General features: G+C 35.0%; 1 protein-coding gene across 1 annotated transcript in view; it reads left to right on the top strand.

Moving 5' to 3' along the window:
* The window catches only part of MANEA (mannosidase endo-alpha), an 88,832-nt gene that overhangs the window by 48,184 nt on the left and 25,181 nt on the right, over window positions 1-15,467 (top strand). Inside the window, exon 3 of the mRNA XM_046006394.1 lies at window positions 7,831-7,940. Within this exon, the coding sequence (XP_045862350.1) occupies window positions 7,831-7,940 (110 nt within the window). The remainder of the gene's footprint in view (window positions 1-7,830; window positions 7,941-15,467) is intronic.

Genomic DNA, 15,467 nt, shown 5'->3' with positions numbered 1-15,467 from the left:
CATTGGGTATGGACAATTTTTTTTTTTTTTTTAATAGCGTGCTAGTGGTGGGAGGGGCAGAGATAGAGGAAGAATGTTAAGCAGGCTCCATGCCCAGAGAAGAACCCAATGTAGGCTTGATCTCTTCATCCTGAGATCATGACCTCTGCCAAAATCAAGCTGGGTGCTTAACTGACGGAGCCACCTATGCACCCCTTGTCTCAGTTTGTTGGTATGTAATTTTTCATTATATTCTCTTATAAATCTCTACATTTCTGTGGGGTTGATGGTTATTTCTTCCTCATTTCTGATTTCACTTCTTTGAGTCCTCTCTTTCTTGGTGAGTCTGGCTAAAAGTTTATCAATTTTGTTTATATGTTAAAGGAATCAGTTTCTGGTTTCTTTGATCTTTTTCTTTTTTCTGTTTTTCTTTTTGTCTCTATTTTACCTATTTCCACTCTAAAGTTATAATTTCCTTCCTTCTACTGCTTTTTGCCTATGTTTGTTCTTTTTCTAGCTCTATTAGGTGCGTGTTTGGTTATTTATTTGAGATTTTTTTGTTTGTTTCTTGAGATAGGCCTGTATTGCCATAAACTTCTCAGAACTGCTTTTGCTGTGTCCCATAGGTTTTGTACTGGTGTATTTTCATTTTTACTTTTCTTTGTGTACTTTTTGATTTCCCCTTTGATTTCATTGTTGACTAATTCACCATTTTGTAGCATGTTGTTTAGCTTCCACATGTTTATGTTCTTTCCAGATTTTTCTCTTGTAATTGATTTCTAGTTTCATACTATTATGATCAAAAGATGCTGTATATGATTTTAATCTTCTTAAATTTATTGAGACTTGTTTTATATGATACGTCTTGGAGAATGTTTCATGTGTATTTGAAAAGAACATATTCTTGTTTTGTATAGAATGAATGTTCTTTATATATCTGTTAATTCCCATCTGCTTTAATGTGTCATTCAGAGCTACTTTTTCCTCATTGATTTTCTGTCTTGATTATCTATCCATTGATACAGGTGAAATATTAAAGACCTCTACTATTATTGTAAGACTGTCAGTTTCTCCATTTCTGTCTATTAATGTTTGCCTTATATATTTAGGTGCTTCTATCTTGGATGCATAGATATTCATAGTCATTATATCTTCTTGTTAAGTTGATCTCTTTATCATTATGTAATGCCCTTCTTTGTCTCTTGCTACAGTCTTTGTTTTAAGGTTTTTTTGTCTTACAGTAGTATTGCTACCACAGCTTTCTTTTATTCTTTCTCTCTCTCTTTTTTTTTTTTTCCCCATGATGTATGTTTTTCCAGTTCCCCTGCATTTTCAGTGTGTGCATATCTTTAGGTCTGAAGTGAATCTGTTGTGGGCAGATTATTGATGGGTCTTGTTCTGTTATCCATTCAGTAGCCCTGTGTTTTTTATTTAGTCCAGTTTACATTTAAATTATTGGTAGGCATATACTTATTACCATTTTGTTAATTTTTTGTTGTTTTAGTTTTTCTCTGTATCTTCTCTTAATTTAGTTTGATGGCCTTCCATAGTGTTAGTCTTGGATTGTGTGTGTGTGTGTTACAGGTTTTTGATTTGGTTTCCATTAGTTCATATATAACATGCATACCAGTCTATGTTAATGGTTGGTTAAATTCAAACACATTCTGAAAGCACTAAAGTTTTACTTCCCCTTTGTTTTATATCTATTTTTTCATATATCTTTTTATTTTGTATATGTGTTAAATGATTTTTGTAAATATAATTGACTTTACTGCTTCTGTGTCTTAATCTCCATACTGGCTTTGTAAGTGATTCATCTAATACCTTTACTGTATGTGTTCTTTTACCTGTGAAATGTTTTTCTTTATACTTATTCTACCTGTAATTATGTTCTCTTCTTCCGATTTGAATAATTCTGTTTATCATGTAAGCCTGGTTTAGTGGTGATGCACTCCTTTAACTTTCATTTGGAAAACTACCTCTTTTTCTATTCTGAATAACCTTTTTGGATCATCTTGGTTGCGAGTATGTTTTTCCCTTTCATCCATTTGAATATATATCATGCCACTTGTTTCTGGCCAGCACAGTTTCTGATGAGAAATCAACCGATAGCCTTATGGAGTTTCCTTTGTATGTAACTGTTTTCTTTTGTTGATTTTAAAATTCTCTGTCATTACTTTTTGCCATTTTACTTATGTGTCTTGGTGTGGACCTTGGGTTCATCTTGTTGTGGGCTGTGTGGGCTTTTTGGATGAGGTATCTCTTTCCTTCCCCACATTATGGAAGTGTTCAGCTTTATTTTTCTCAAATTTTCTCCTCCCTTCTCTCTTTCCTGCTCCTATTACCTCTACAAAGGGAATGTTATTTCACTTGATAAGGAGTTTCCTTAACCTATTCTTACTGTTTTATTAATCTCTTTTCTCTTTTTTGTTCGGCTTAGTTTGCCTTCCATTGTCCTGTCTTCCAGATTACTGATCTATTCTGCATCCTCTAATCTGTTGATCCTCTCTAACGTATTTTTTTTTTTTTTAATCTCAGCAGTTGAGTTCTTTATCTCTGGGGTTTTTTTTTTTTTTAGGATTTTTATTTATTTACTTACTTATTTGACAGAGAAAGAGTGCACACAAGCAGAGAGAGTGAGAGAGGAAGAAGCAGGCTCCCTACCAAGCAAGAAGCCTGATGTGGGACTCAATCCCAGGACCCTGTGATCCTGACCTGAGCCGAAGGCAGATGCCCAGCTGACATCCCTGACTGTCATTTTTTTTTACACATTTCTTTGTTGGAAGTTCTGAGTTCATCTACTCTATTGTCAAATCCAGTGATTGTCTTTATGCACATTACTTTGAATTGAATTCTCTATCAGGCATATTTGCTTATCTTAGTTTCATTGAACTCTTTTGATTTGATTTGTCTTGTTCTTTCACTTGGAACATATTCTACATCTTCTCATTTTGTCTAACTCTCTGTTTGTGTCCATATATTAGGGAGGTCAACTATGTCTCTTGGTCTTAAAAGAGGTGCTTTCTGTAGAGGTCCTATGATACCCTGTCAGTACCCTCTTGGTCACCAGAAACAGGTATTCCTGGGATGTCTCCTCTGCATACTATGTGTGCCCTAATGTTGTGTCTGAACTGCATTTGCCTTCAGCCCAGCCAACTGCAGTGATCTGCTTTGCCTACTCTGGGCAAACAAGGCAGAATTTGTACAATTGAGAAGTCTGTTTGAGGCCTCAGCAGTCTAATAGGTGGGTGGGGTCAGCAGTCAGGCTGTCTGAACTTAGCCTCCCACAGCTGTGGGATACCAAACAGCAAACCTTACTTTTTGCTCAGCCAGGGAAGAGTCTTTGATGCAGGAATTGTGGGCATTCTGGTGTGTGGGATTATCTTCCCCCTCCCCAGGGTAGGCACCATTTTTGAGTGGTGCTGGTCCCTAGTGGGCTACTTGCAGGTTATTGGGGGGGGAGGGGCAGGAACCACTTTGGTGGGATGTTTGCCAATGCAGGAGGGTTGGATCAGCAGGTCTGCAGCAAAATAGGTAGTGTTATGCTGGCTCCTGCAAGTGTCTGGCCATCTAGCATTGGGGAGGGGAAGAGAAATGGCACCCACCAGTACTTTTGTTTCTAGAGAACTCTCCTAATGATGCCTACCCCTCAAACATATGTTCTGAGATTAGTAAGTAACTCTCCTTCATGTATACCCCAGGTACTTTTCAAACTGCTACTATTATGCTATGGCTCTGGTTGAGTTTTTTTATTATTCTGTCTTTTAAAGGCAGGACTCTGTTTCCTATCATTGACTCTCTTGAAGTTAAGCCTAGCTGATTTTCAAAATAAGAGTTAAGTTTTACTGATACTAAAAGCTCCTGAAGTTAAGCTCCATTGGTTTTCAAGGCCAGATGTTATGGCGACTCATCTTCCCAGGGCATTTCCCAGTGTTCTGTTTGCCTGGTGTGAGGTTTAATCCTCTCCCTTCTCTTTGCTAGTGTAAGTACTGTTTATGGTTAATCTCACCCAGTGTTTTGATCCCCAACTGTGACTCCACCACTCCTACCTTTTTGATGTGACTCCCTGTGTATGATTAACTGAAGAAGGTCTTTTCTGTCAGTCTTCAGATTATTTTCGGAGCTAGTTACATAAATGTAGCTATTATCTCAGAGGTATGTCCGTGGGAGGAGGTGAGCTTGGGGTCACCCTACTTTATCTTCCCTGAACTATTTGATTCTTAGAGTTTTCATCTCTGCTGAAATTTCCCACCTAATGATAAACATATAATGGCTATCTTTTACCATTAGATCCCTTAGTGTTTTAATCACAGTAATTTTATATTCCTTGTCTAATTATTTCAGCATCTGATTCATATCAGAATCTGCTTCTCTTGCCTGTTTTGCCTCTTGACAGTTTTTTTTTTTCTTGCTTTTTTATATGCCTTGTATTTTTTGTTGAACATGGGTTATCTTGTGTAGTGATAATATTGTTTATATCTGGAACTGGGCTTGCCTTTCTGCTAAAATCTTTAGTTTGAAGTGATGTTTGATATGTTTAAAGGAAACAATAGATTACCTACCTGAATATAAGGGAAGCTATCATAAGTTCTGTGGAGTTAAATGTATCCTAATTTATTTGCCATTATCTTTTTATTATCATCTTTGTAATTACTTTTGGGGGTCTTATTCTATGTAAGTCATTCTCTATACTTTTTAAAACACACTTCTAGGGAATGAATTGAACTTATCCCCATTTTACAAATGGAAACTTAAAGATAAATATCAAATAATAGAATGGAAACTTGAGTCTTTAGGTCTGATTTCATATCTTATGTTCTTAACTATTATTCTGTTTAGATTCATCATGTGACCACACACACACACACACACACACAAAAGAGTGGGTATCACTTATATTGAAGGCCCTGTTATGTGTGCTGTGGAGGAACAACATGATTGATAATGACATCTGCATTTAATAAAATGTTAGGGGCGCCTGGGTGACTCAGTCACTTACGTGCTTGATCTTGGTTTCAGTTCAGGTCGTACTCTCATGAGTCATGAGATAGAATCCCTTGTTGGGCTCTGAGCTTAGTGGGGAGTCTGCTTGAAGATTAACTCCCTCTGCCCTTCCTTCCAACTTGTGTACACTGTCTTGTGCTCTCTAAAGTAAATAAATAAATATTTTTAAAAATAAAGTGAAATGCTAATATTCTGAGAAAAGACCTCAAAGAATATCCCTTTTCACTACACAAGTGAGATAGTAGAAATATGCAGTAATCTTATTTAAAAATGATACTTAGTTTGTGATACCAGATACTTAGTTTCTGGTTGCTGTGATGATTCATAACCGTTGTAAGTGGTCCAGTCCTCCTGAGGAGGACCATCACTGGCTTGTTTCCCAGGCCATTACTTATTCAGAACTCAGGAGTGATATAATTCAAAAGAGACTGTACAAGGAAAAATTAGATTGTGGAGCACAGTATGGAGATAGAATTAGACATTTGGAAATGATAATTTGATAGAATAAAAAGCTGAAAGTAATAATGAAGAACAAAGAAAGTTTTCCTCAAGTCTTAGAGTATAACTTCAGTAAAAATAAGGAGGAAGAAAAATCAGTAGATGAAAATGAAATGATTAGGGTATTATGAGAATCAGCAGTCTAGCAATACTGTCCAGTAGAATTGAATATGATAATGAAAATGTTACTTATCTGTGTTGTTCAATACAGTAGAAAACACTAGTCACTTTAAAGCTAGAGAATTTCCCAAGCGCTGTCAACCTGAGACCGACTTAATTAACTGGTTTTGATGGTTGGTTTACTTCTGCCAATTATGTTTTGGGAAGACTGACTTCCTTGCTCATTTCATGTTTTTGCCTCAATTTGGACAGGTAATCGCTTACTCTTCAGCTCTTTGGCTAAGAAGTTTTTTGTGATCCATATTTTATTTAATATTTTTTTCATGGAAATGTTGGTCTGTGTAACCTAATCTATTGCTAGAAACAGGAATCTTTTGTTTTGAATTTCATGGAAGAATGCTATGCTTACAATTTTCCTAGGCTTCATGGCATAATCTTTCTTTTATATGTCCTTTCTTTACTATTTTGTCTCAACATGTTTTTGGTTTTGTTTTTTTTTTTTTTTTTTTTTTGGTAGGATTTTTACATAAGTTATGTTGAGTTTTTTCTTTCTTTCTTTCTTTTCTTTTTTTTAATGTGACTCTCCATTGGTACTGTTCTTTTTATAAGCTAGACTCTTAGGCAGCTTAGATGTTTGATCAACAGTTTCCACTTTTCTTATCAGCATTTTTCTCTATATAATAGACTCCCTTCATGGCTAATCATAAGCTTCCCTAAAGCACTGTATGTATTATAGATGATTTTTCTACTTCTCATGTTCTTAGTGCTATCTTATTTTCAGAGTGGATAGAGGACATACACATCTTTTTTCCTGTAAACTTTAATAAAAGCTCTGTTTTGTTTCTCTAGATGGGGCTGTTCTGTACATGGGAGGTTGACTATAAAGTTTAAGTGTTATAATTTAATTCTCTGCCAGTTTCTAACGTTGCAGTTCCTGTATTTCCACATGCTTCTGTTTTCGTACCATTGTATTTTTGTCCATGCCTTAAAAAGTGTGTTGGTTGATATAGAAATAAGCAGCTTTTTCTAATGGTCTCTCATTTCTCCATATATTAGTGAGGCTTTGGTAGTTGATTTCAAATATTCCTTCAAAGTAAGTTTTTTGTTTGTTTTTTGTGTGTGTGGGCTTATGTTTCTAAAACCTATTTTGTAATGTATCATTTCAAAAGTAAATACTATAAGGAGAAACTATTTTTTTTTCTTGAATCTTCATAATTGCCCCAAATTAGGAGCATCCATGGTATGTTCCGGTAAGTGAATGGATAAATTGTTGTACATCCATGCAGTGAGTTATCATGCAGCAGTAAAATGAATGATCTATAAATATACAAAAAGACATAAATGAACATTTATTATGTATTGCTAAGTGTAAGAAGCCAGTCTGAAAAAGTTACTGATAGGATTCCACCTATGTAGCATTGTGGAAAAGACAGAACAACAGAGATACTGAAAAGATCAATTATCATCCAGGGGATTGAGAGAGGAGTGAGAGAGGAAGGATAAATAGCTGGATTTCATTGGGTTCTGAGGTCTGTAAAACTATTCTGCATGGTACTTTATTGTGGGCACATATGCTTTTGTCAGAAGCCATACAGCTGTACATCACAAAGAGTGAGCCCTTATCTAAATTGTGGGCTGTGGTTAATGATGATGCATCAATATTGGTTCATCATATGTAACAAATACATATATATATATATATATATATATATGCATATACATAATATTGATGTACCAGTATTGGTTCATCACATGTAATAAATATGTTTATATATATATATAAACATATTTATATATAAACATATTTTTATATATATAAATAAATATATATATACATGTACATATATATATATATCTTGCATCAATGCAGGATATTAATAACAAGAACTGTATGTGGGTTGGGGAGCAGGTTTGTAAGAGGAGAATATATGGAAACTGTACTTTATGTGCAATTTTCTGTAAACCTAATCTGGAAAGTAAAACCTATTAACTTAAATATATTCATACTTGATAAAGAATTCATAAATATAACAATATAAAGTAATCAAATGACCATAGATCGTATCTAGTAAAGTAACAAAACAACAACTTATATGAGGATGTGTTTCTTTTTTGATGTTAACAATTTGGTGTTTATTCCACCTCGTTAATTTTTTTTTTTTGTTTTTAAGACTATCTCCAATTACTCCCACTTCTGTATTTATTTTTCTTTTTGGTCTTTTCTTTTAGGTGTACTAGCCCTGTCTTGGTACCCACCTGGTACAAATGATGAGAATGGAGAAAATACTGATGACTTGGTACCGACTATTTTGGATAAAGCTCATAAATACAATTTGAAGGTATTTCATTTTTTTTGTGTGTGAGATATCGTAGACATATTACATTAGTTTCAGGTGTTCAGCATAATGATTTGGTGTGTTTCTTTTGTAAAGTGATCATCACAATAAGTCTAGTTAATATTCATTACACAGTTACAAATATTTTCCTGTATTAAGAATTTTTAAGATCTCTTAGTGGCTTTCAAATGCATCATACATTATTAACTGTAGTGACTATGCTGTACATTATATACCTAGGTTTGTTTTTTTTTTTAATTTTATGACTGGAAGTTGTACCTTTTAACCATCTTCAGACCCATTTCACCCCCTCCCCACCCCCACCTCAGACAACCATACATCTGTTATCTATATCTATGAGGTGTTTTTGTTTTTTTTTTTCAATTCCACATGTAAATGAGATCGTAGGTTATTTGTCTTTGCCAGGCTTATTTCACGTAGCATAATGTCCTCAAAGTCCATCTATGTTGTAACAAATGGTGAGATTTCCTTCTTTTTGTGGCAAATAATATTTGCCTTTTGTATAGGCCACATTTTATTTTTCCACCCATTAATAGACATTTAGGTTATTTCCAGTTCTTGGCTATTGTAAATGAGGCACACCTCATTTTGTTGCATTTAGATTTTGTGCTTTGCAGGTACTACATTTTTTAAAAAATTGAAGTATTGTGACATTTTTTAAAAAATTGAAGTTTTGTGACAAACATTCATATAGCAAATATACCAGCATTTTCCAACAGCATTTGCTTCATATTCTGTGTCACATTTTGGTAATTCTTATAATATTTCAAACTTTTTCGTTTTATTTGTTAAGGCAATCTGTGATGAGTGATTATGACTTGCTGAAGGATCAAATGATGGCTAGCATTTTTTAGAAATAAAGTATCTTTTAATTAAGATACATAGTGTTTTAGACATAATGCTATTACAAACTTAACAGACTACAGCATAGTGTAAGATGAACTTTTTTATGCACTGGGAAGCCAAAAAATTCATTTGACTCACTTTTTTGCAATATTCACTTTATTGTGTGGTCTGGAACATAGACTCACCCAACCCCCCATGCCCGTCCCCTCCAAAACCCTCAGTTTGTTTCTCAGAATCCGCAGTCTCATGGTTTGTCTCCCCCTATGTAGTTTTATTTTTAATTCTTTAAAGTACTTCCATAGTGTTTTCCATAGTGGCTGCATCAATTTATATTCCCACCAACAGTGCACAAGGGTTCTCTTTTCTCCCCATCCCCTCCAACACTTGTTATTTCTTAAAGATTGATTTATTTTGGAGAGAAAGGGAGGCCTGTGTGTCCATTGGTGGGGCTAGGGGCAGAGGGAGAGAAGGAGCATCTCAACTCCACATGGAGCATAGATCCTCTTGGAGAACTTGATCCCATAATCCTGAGATCATGATTGGACAGAAACCAAGAGCTGGATGTGCAACTGACTGAGCAACCCAGGTGCTCCCAACACTGGTTATTTCTTGTCTTTTTGATAATAGCTATACTAGTAGGTGTGAGGTGTATCTCATTGTGGTTTGATTTGCATTTCCCCAATAATGAGTGAGGATGAGCATGTCTTCAGGTACCTGTTGGCCATCCAGATATCTTCTTAGGAAAAATATTCTGAACTTCTGCCCATTTTTAAATTAGATCGTATGCTTTTTAAAATTGATTTTGGATATTAACTCCTTATCAGATATATGATATGCAGATATTTTCTACTGTTTCCTAGGTTGGCTTTCATATTGTTGTGCAGAAACTTTTTAGTTTGATGTAGTCCCACTTGTTTATTTTTGCTTTTGTAGTCTTTGCCTTTTGGTGTCAAATCCAAAAAATCATCACTAAGACTTTTGTCAAGAAGTTTATCACCAATGTTGTCTTCCAAAAGTTTTATACTTTCTAGACTTATGTTTAAGATTTTAATCCATTTAAGTTAATTTTGTATATGCTGTGATTTAGTGGTTCAGTTTCATTTTTTCTGCATGTAGCTGTCCAGTTTTCGAAACACAGTTTGTTGAAGAGACTGGCCTTTCCCCATTGTGTATATTCTTGGCTCTGTTGTTGAAGATTAATTGATGATATCTGCATGAGTTGTTTTTTTTTTTTTTTTGGTGGGGGTGAGGAGTGAGACTTTCTATTCTTTATGTTCCATTGATCTGCTTCTGGTTTTGTTTTTTGTTTGTGTTTTTGCAAGTACCATACTGTTTTGATTACTGTATCTTTGTTATATAATTTGAAGTTAGGGACCTTAATACTTCCAGATTTCTTTTTTCTTTCTCAAGATTGCTTTGGTTCTCATGGTTCCATACAAGTTTTAGGAACATTTGTTCCATTTCTGTTGAAAATGTCATTGGAATATTCATAGGGATTGTATTGAATCTGTATGTTGCTTTGTGTAGTATGGATATTTTAACAATATTAGTTCTTTTAGTTTATGAACATGGAGTATCTTTCCATTTGTGTTTTCTTCACTTTGTTTTCATTAATGTCTTATACTTGTCAGTGTCAAGATCTGTCCCTTTTTTTATTATTTATTTATTTATTTATTTATCTGACAGAGAGAGAGAGAGAGAAAGAGATCACAAGTAGGCAGAGAGTCAGGCAGAGAGAGGTAGGGGAAGCAGGCTTCCCACTGAGCAGAGAGGCCTATGCAGGGCTCCATCCCAGAAGTCTGGGATCATGACCTGAGCGGAAAGTAGAGGCTTAACCCTCTTAGCCACCCAGGCTCCCCAAGATCTGTCCCTTCTTAGTAAAATTTATTCTTGTATTTTATTGTTTTTGATACAATTGTAAGTGGGATTTTCTTAATTTCTCTTTTAGCTCATTATTAGTGAATAGAAATACCAACATTTTTATATACCGGTTTTGTTGTAGTCTGTGACTTTACTAAATTTTGTATTTGTAATGTATAAATAGTAAATTCTATATTCTAATGGCTTTTTGATGAAGTTTTAGGCTTTTTTATATCACCTGCAAATAATGACAGTGTTGTTTCTTCCTTTCTAATTTGCATTCCTTTCATTTCTTTTTCTTGTGTTGTTGCTGTGGCTCAGAATTTGAATAGTATGCTAAATAAAAGTGGTGAGAGTAGGCATCCTTGTCTTGTTTATAATCTTACAGGAAAATACATTCAGTATTTCTCCTTTGGCTGTGATGTTAGCTGGAGGCTTGTTATATATAACCTTTACTATTTTGAGATACATTTCCTCTATACCCACTTTGTTGATAATTTTATCATAAATGGATATTGAATCTTGTTGAATTTTTTTTTATCTATTGAGATGATATGCTTTTTATTCTTAACTAATGTTGTGTTTCACATTGACTGATTTGCTGATGTTAAACCATTCTTGTGTTCCTGAAACAAATCCCATTTAATCATGGTGTATGATCTTTTTAATGTATTGAATTCAGTTTACTAATATTTTGTTGAAGGTTTTTGCTTCTGTGTCCATCATGATTGTGGACTGCTACAGTGATAGTGAGGTTTATGGTTAGATTGTGTCTCAGCCTGTCCTATCCATTTCAACTTTTTTTTTTCCTTGTTAGCCTAGTGTACAGAAGTAATTCAGCTACTTTTTGGTTTTCTTACAGAGGAATTTGTTTTGCACATAGTTGTTGATTTGATATATCCATGGGAGGCAGTGAATTAAGGATCCTCCTATGTCACCATCTTGAACTGGACCCTCTGAAGATATTTAATTTTATTATCAAGCTACTTATAAGTTAATTCTTTTGGACATGAGGATATTAGTTCTTAGAACAGATACTTTTATTAAAATATTTGCAAATATGAATGAGAATCTTTTCTAATACTCTGTTTTTCCATAAAAAGTTCTTATCATGAATTTCAAACTTGTGTACATTATAATTTATTAAAGATCTCTTACTATTTTATATACATATATTATACTCATTTACTTATTGTTTGCTTAGTGGAAATAATTGAAGTGTTCTTTTATGAAGATAATATAGTAATTAGATTTTTAAATATCTTAGATATCAAAGATGTATTGAAAACAAGAGTTGTTAACCATGTGAATTTAAGTATCTATAAAGTAATTGAAAAAGAAACTGCCACTCTAAAAATCTGTCAAAATCTGATATTTACTCAAGGTGTATTTAACACATATACCCCCCCCCCACACACACGTGTATACACACCTATTTATGTACATATAAGAAAGATACTGGTGAAATTCTGAAAAACATCTGTAAGACCAAGTGTATCCTTTAATTTATTTATTTTTTAAATTTTCTTTATTTGTCAGGTAGAGAGAGAAAGTATGCAAGCAGGGGGAGCAGCAGAGAGAGGGAGAAGTAGGCTTCCTGCTGAGGAAGGAGCCTGATACAGGAAATTAATCCCAGGACCCTGGGATCATGACCTGAGCAGATGCTTAACTGACTGAGCCACCCAGGTCTCCCAGACCAAGTATATTTTACCCATATACTAAAGTGTGTTACAAATGGGGGAAATACTTTCACAGTGTAAGATTTTATTTCTTTTGGAAATTAATGAATCATGAGAACAAATAGAAATGATGATTAAAAGGATTGCAGTAGCACTCCAAAGGAAAATTTTATACTAAATAGCAAGAGAATAAGCATTGTTTTTATTCATACTTTTCAAAAACTGGTTATGTAGAAGGTGGCAACATTAATCATAATAAATTCACAAGAACTATAATATAACCATAGATTCTGCATTCCTTGGCCATATTCAGAATAACTAAACATTTAAGGCCAAATGAAACATCTAAAAGACATCAAATTAAAAAAAAATAATTGTAAGGTTCTAATTAAAATAACACTTAAAAAGAAAAATCAAGAGTGAAATTTAAGATGATAAAAAATAAATAGCACTGACAAAATTACTGCACTATTAATACTAGTGGGATAGCGATAATAAGCTAAAAGGGGAAGGAGAAATTAATAAGGATGAAGTAAGCAATTAAATAGAATACAGAGTCCATAGTCTCTTATGGTTCGCCTCCCCTCCCCAATGTCCATAGCCCGCTCCCCCTCTCCCAATCCCACCTCCCCCCAGCAACTCCCAGTTTGTTTTGTGAGATTAAGAGTCATTTATGGTTTGTCTCCCTCCCAATCCCATCTTGTTTCATTTATTCTTCTCCTATCCCCCTACCCCCCCATGTTGCTTCTCCATGTCCTCATATCAGGGAGATCATATGATAGTTGTCTTTCTCCGATTGACTTATTTCACTAAGCATGATACGCTCTAGTTCCATCCACGTCGTCCCAAATGGCAAGATTTCATTTCTTTTGATGGCTGCATAGTATTCCATTGTGTATATATACCACATCTTCTTTATCCATTCATCTGTTGATGGACATCTAGGTTCTTTCCATAGTCTGGCTATTGTAGACGTTGCTGCTATAAACATTCGGGTACACGTGCCCCTTCGGATCACTATGTTTGTATCTTTAGGGTAAATACCCAGTAGTGCAATTGCTGGGTCATAGGGTAGTTCTATTTTCAACATTTTGAGGAACCTCCATGCTGTTTTCCAGAGTGGTTGAACCAGCTTGCATTCCCACCAACAGTGGAGGAGGGTTCCCCTTTCTCCACATCCTCTCCAGCATCTGTCAGGTGGGAGGTTGGGGCAACCTGAGGGTTTTGAAGGGTCAAGGGTGGGAGGTTGGGGGAACAGGTGGTGGGTAATGGGGAGGGCACGTTTTGCATGGAGCACTGGGTGTTGTGCAAAAAGAATGAATACTGTTACGCTGAAAAAATAAATAAAAGGGGGAAAAAAAAATCCAAATGTCCATCGATACACACTGTCGTGGGTGAATAAATCATGATATATGAGGGGATACTGTATGGACACCAAAATGAATGAATTTGATTTATAAATGTTGCTTCTCAAAAAACAATGCTGAATAAAAAGCAAATAACAGAATCTTAGATACAGAAAAAAAAATAAAAAAAATAAATAAATAGAATACAAAACCTTCAAATCAATAACCTGTGTAAATCTATCATTTTTTCACTTACAAAATAGCAAAGTCACTGGTGAGATTAAAAAGGGAAAAAAAATAGGTATATACCCATAGATGCGGAAGAGTTTAGATTTTATATCACCGTATTTAAAATCTATAAGAAATGGGCCATTTTCTTAGAAAATACAAAAAAAATACAAAAAAATAAATTTATGTACAGAAAGAAGTTTAAAGAATCTGAATTGACTTGTATCCTAGAAAAAATTTCTTTAAGTTTATTGAAAATTTCTTCCTAGAGCATCAGATTTCACCTGGCACTTCTAGTCAACCTTTGAAGAAACAGCAGATTCTTATGGTACTGAAATACAATGGCAAGTTTATTCATTATTTATTGCTGTATAACAAATTACCCTAAAATTCTGCAGTTTAAAGCAATAAACCTGTATTATCTCATCCATTGTCTGAAAGTTGAGAATCTGAAAGTGTCTTAACCTGGTGGGTCTGGTCAGACTTTCCCAAGAGGTTATAGTCAAATCTGTTTACTGGAACTACAGTTATCTAAAGGCTGTAGGATCCTTCCAAGCTTTCTCATGTACCAGTTCACAGGACTTCAGTTCCTTTCAGCTATTGGAATGGGAGTTTTGGTTCTTTTAAGTCTCTTCGTAGAGCCACCTGAGTCTCCATAAAACATAGCAGCTACTTTTCCCATAGTGAATGATCTGAGAGAGTCCAGTGGAGACGCTGCAGTGTTTTCTTGACCTAATCTTAGATGCGACTATCACTTTTGCCATATTCTCTTGTTTTATCTGTTGGATAAACCAACCAAACAAGTATAGCATGAGACAGATTTATAGACTGGGCACCTGGGTGGCTCAGTCAGTTAAGCATCTGCTGTCAGCGCGGTTCATGATCTCAGAGTCCTGGGATCAAGCCCCAAGTCAGGCTCCCTGTTCTGGGGGGGGGGGGGATGTCTGCCCTTATCCCCCAATTGTGCACACTCCCTCTCTCTCAAATAAGTGAATAATCCAAAAAAAAAAAGATTTATAGACTGATCTTACTAATGAAAATATGTGCAAAATTTCTAAAGAAAACTTAGATAATAAGTGTTCATTAGCAAGAACCTAAGAATGGTTTCAAGAGTATAAAATCTGAATACAAATCTCTGTATTCAGTCCTGGCTCAACCACTTATAAGAACTATGTGACTCTTGTGCCTCAGTTTTCTCATTTCTCAAGTGGAAGAAGTAAGAAAATGTACTTTACAGAGTGGTTATAAAGATTATATGAGGTAATACATGAAAAGTACTCAGTGTCTGGTACACAGTTAGCACTATATTGTTAAGTAACTTAAATTTAATTATTTGCTGGAGATAAAATATCTTAACAGGTACTGAAATTTCAAGGAAATAAAAACTCATTAATAAATCTGTTGTGAGGGGCGCCTGGGTGGCTCAGTGGGTTAAGCCTCTGCCTTCGGCTCAGGTCATGATCTCAGGGTCCTGGGATCGAGCTCCACATTGGGCTCTCTGCTCAGCGGGGAGCCTGCTTCCTCCTCTCTCTCTGCCTGCCTCTCTGCCG

Source organism: Meles meles, chromosome 5 (genome assembly GCF_922984935.1).
Source record: "Meles meles chromosome 5, mMelMel3.1 paternal haplotype, whole genome shotgun sequence".
In the NCBI taxonomy this organism is placed as follows: Eukaryota; Metazoa; Chordata; class Mammalia; order Carnivora; family Mustelidae; genus Meles; species Meles meles.
Note: the sequence above shows the minus strand (reverse complement) of the source record. Positions and strands in the feature narration are given on the sequence as shown.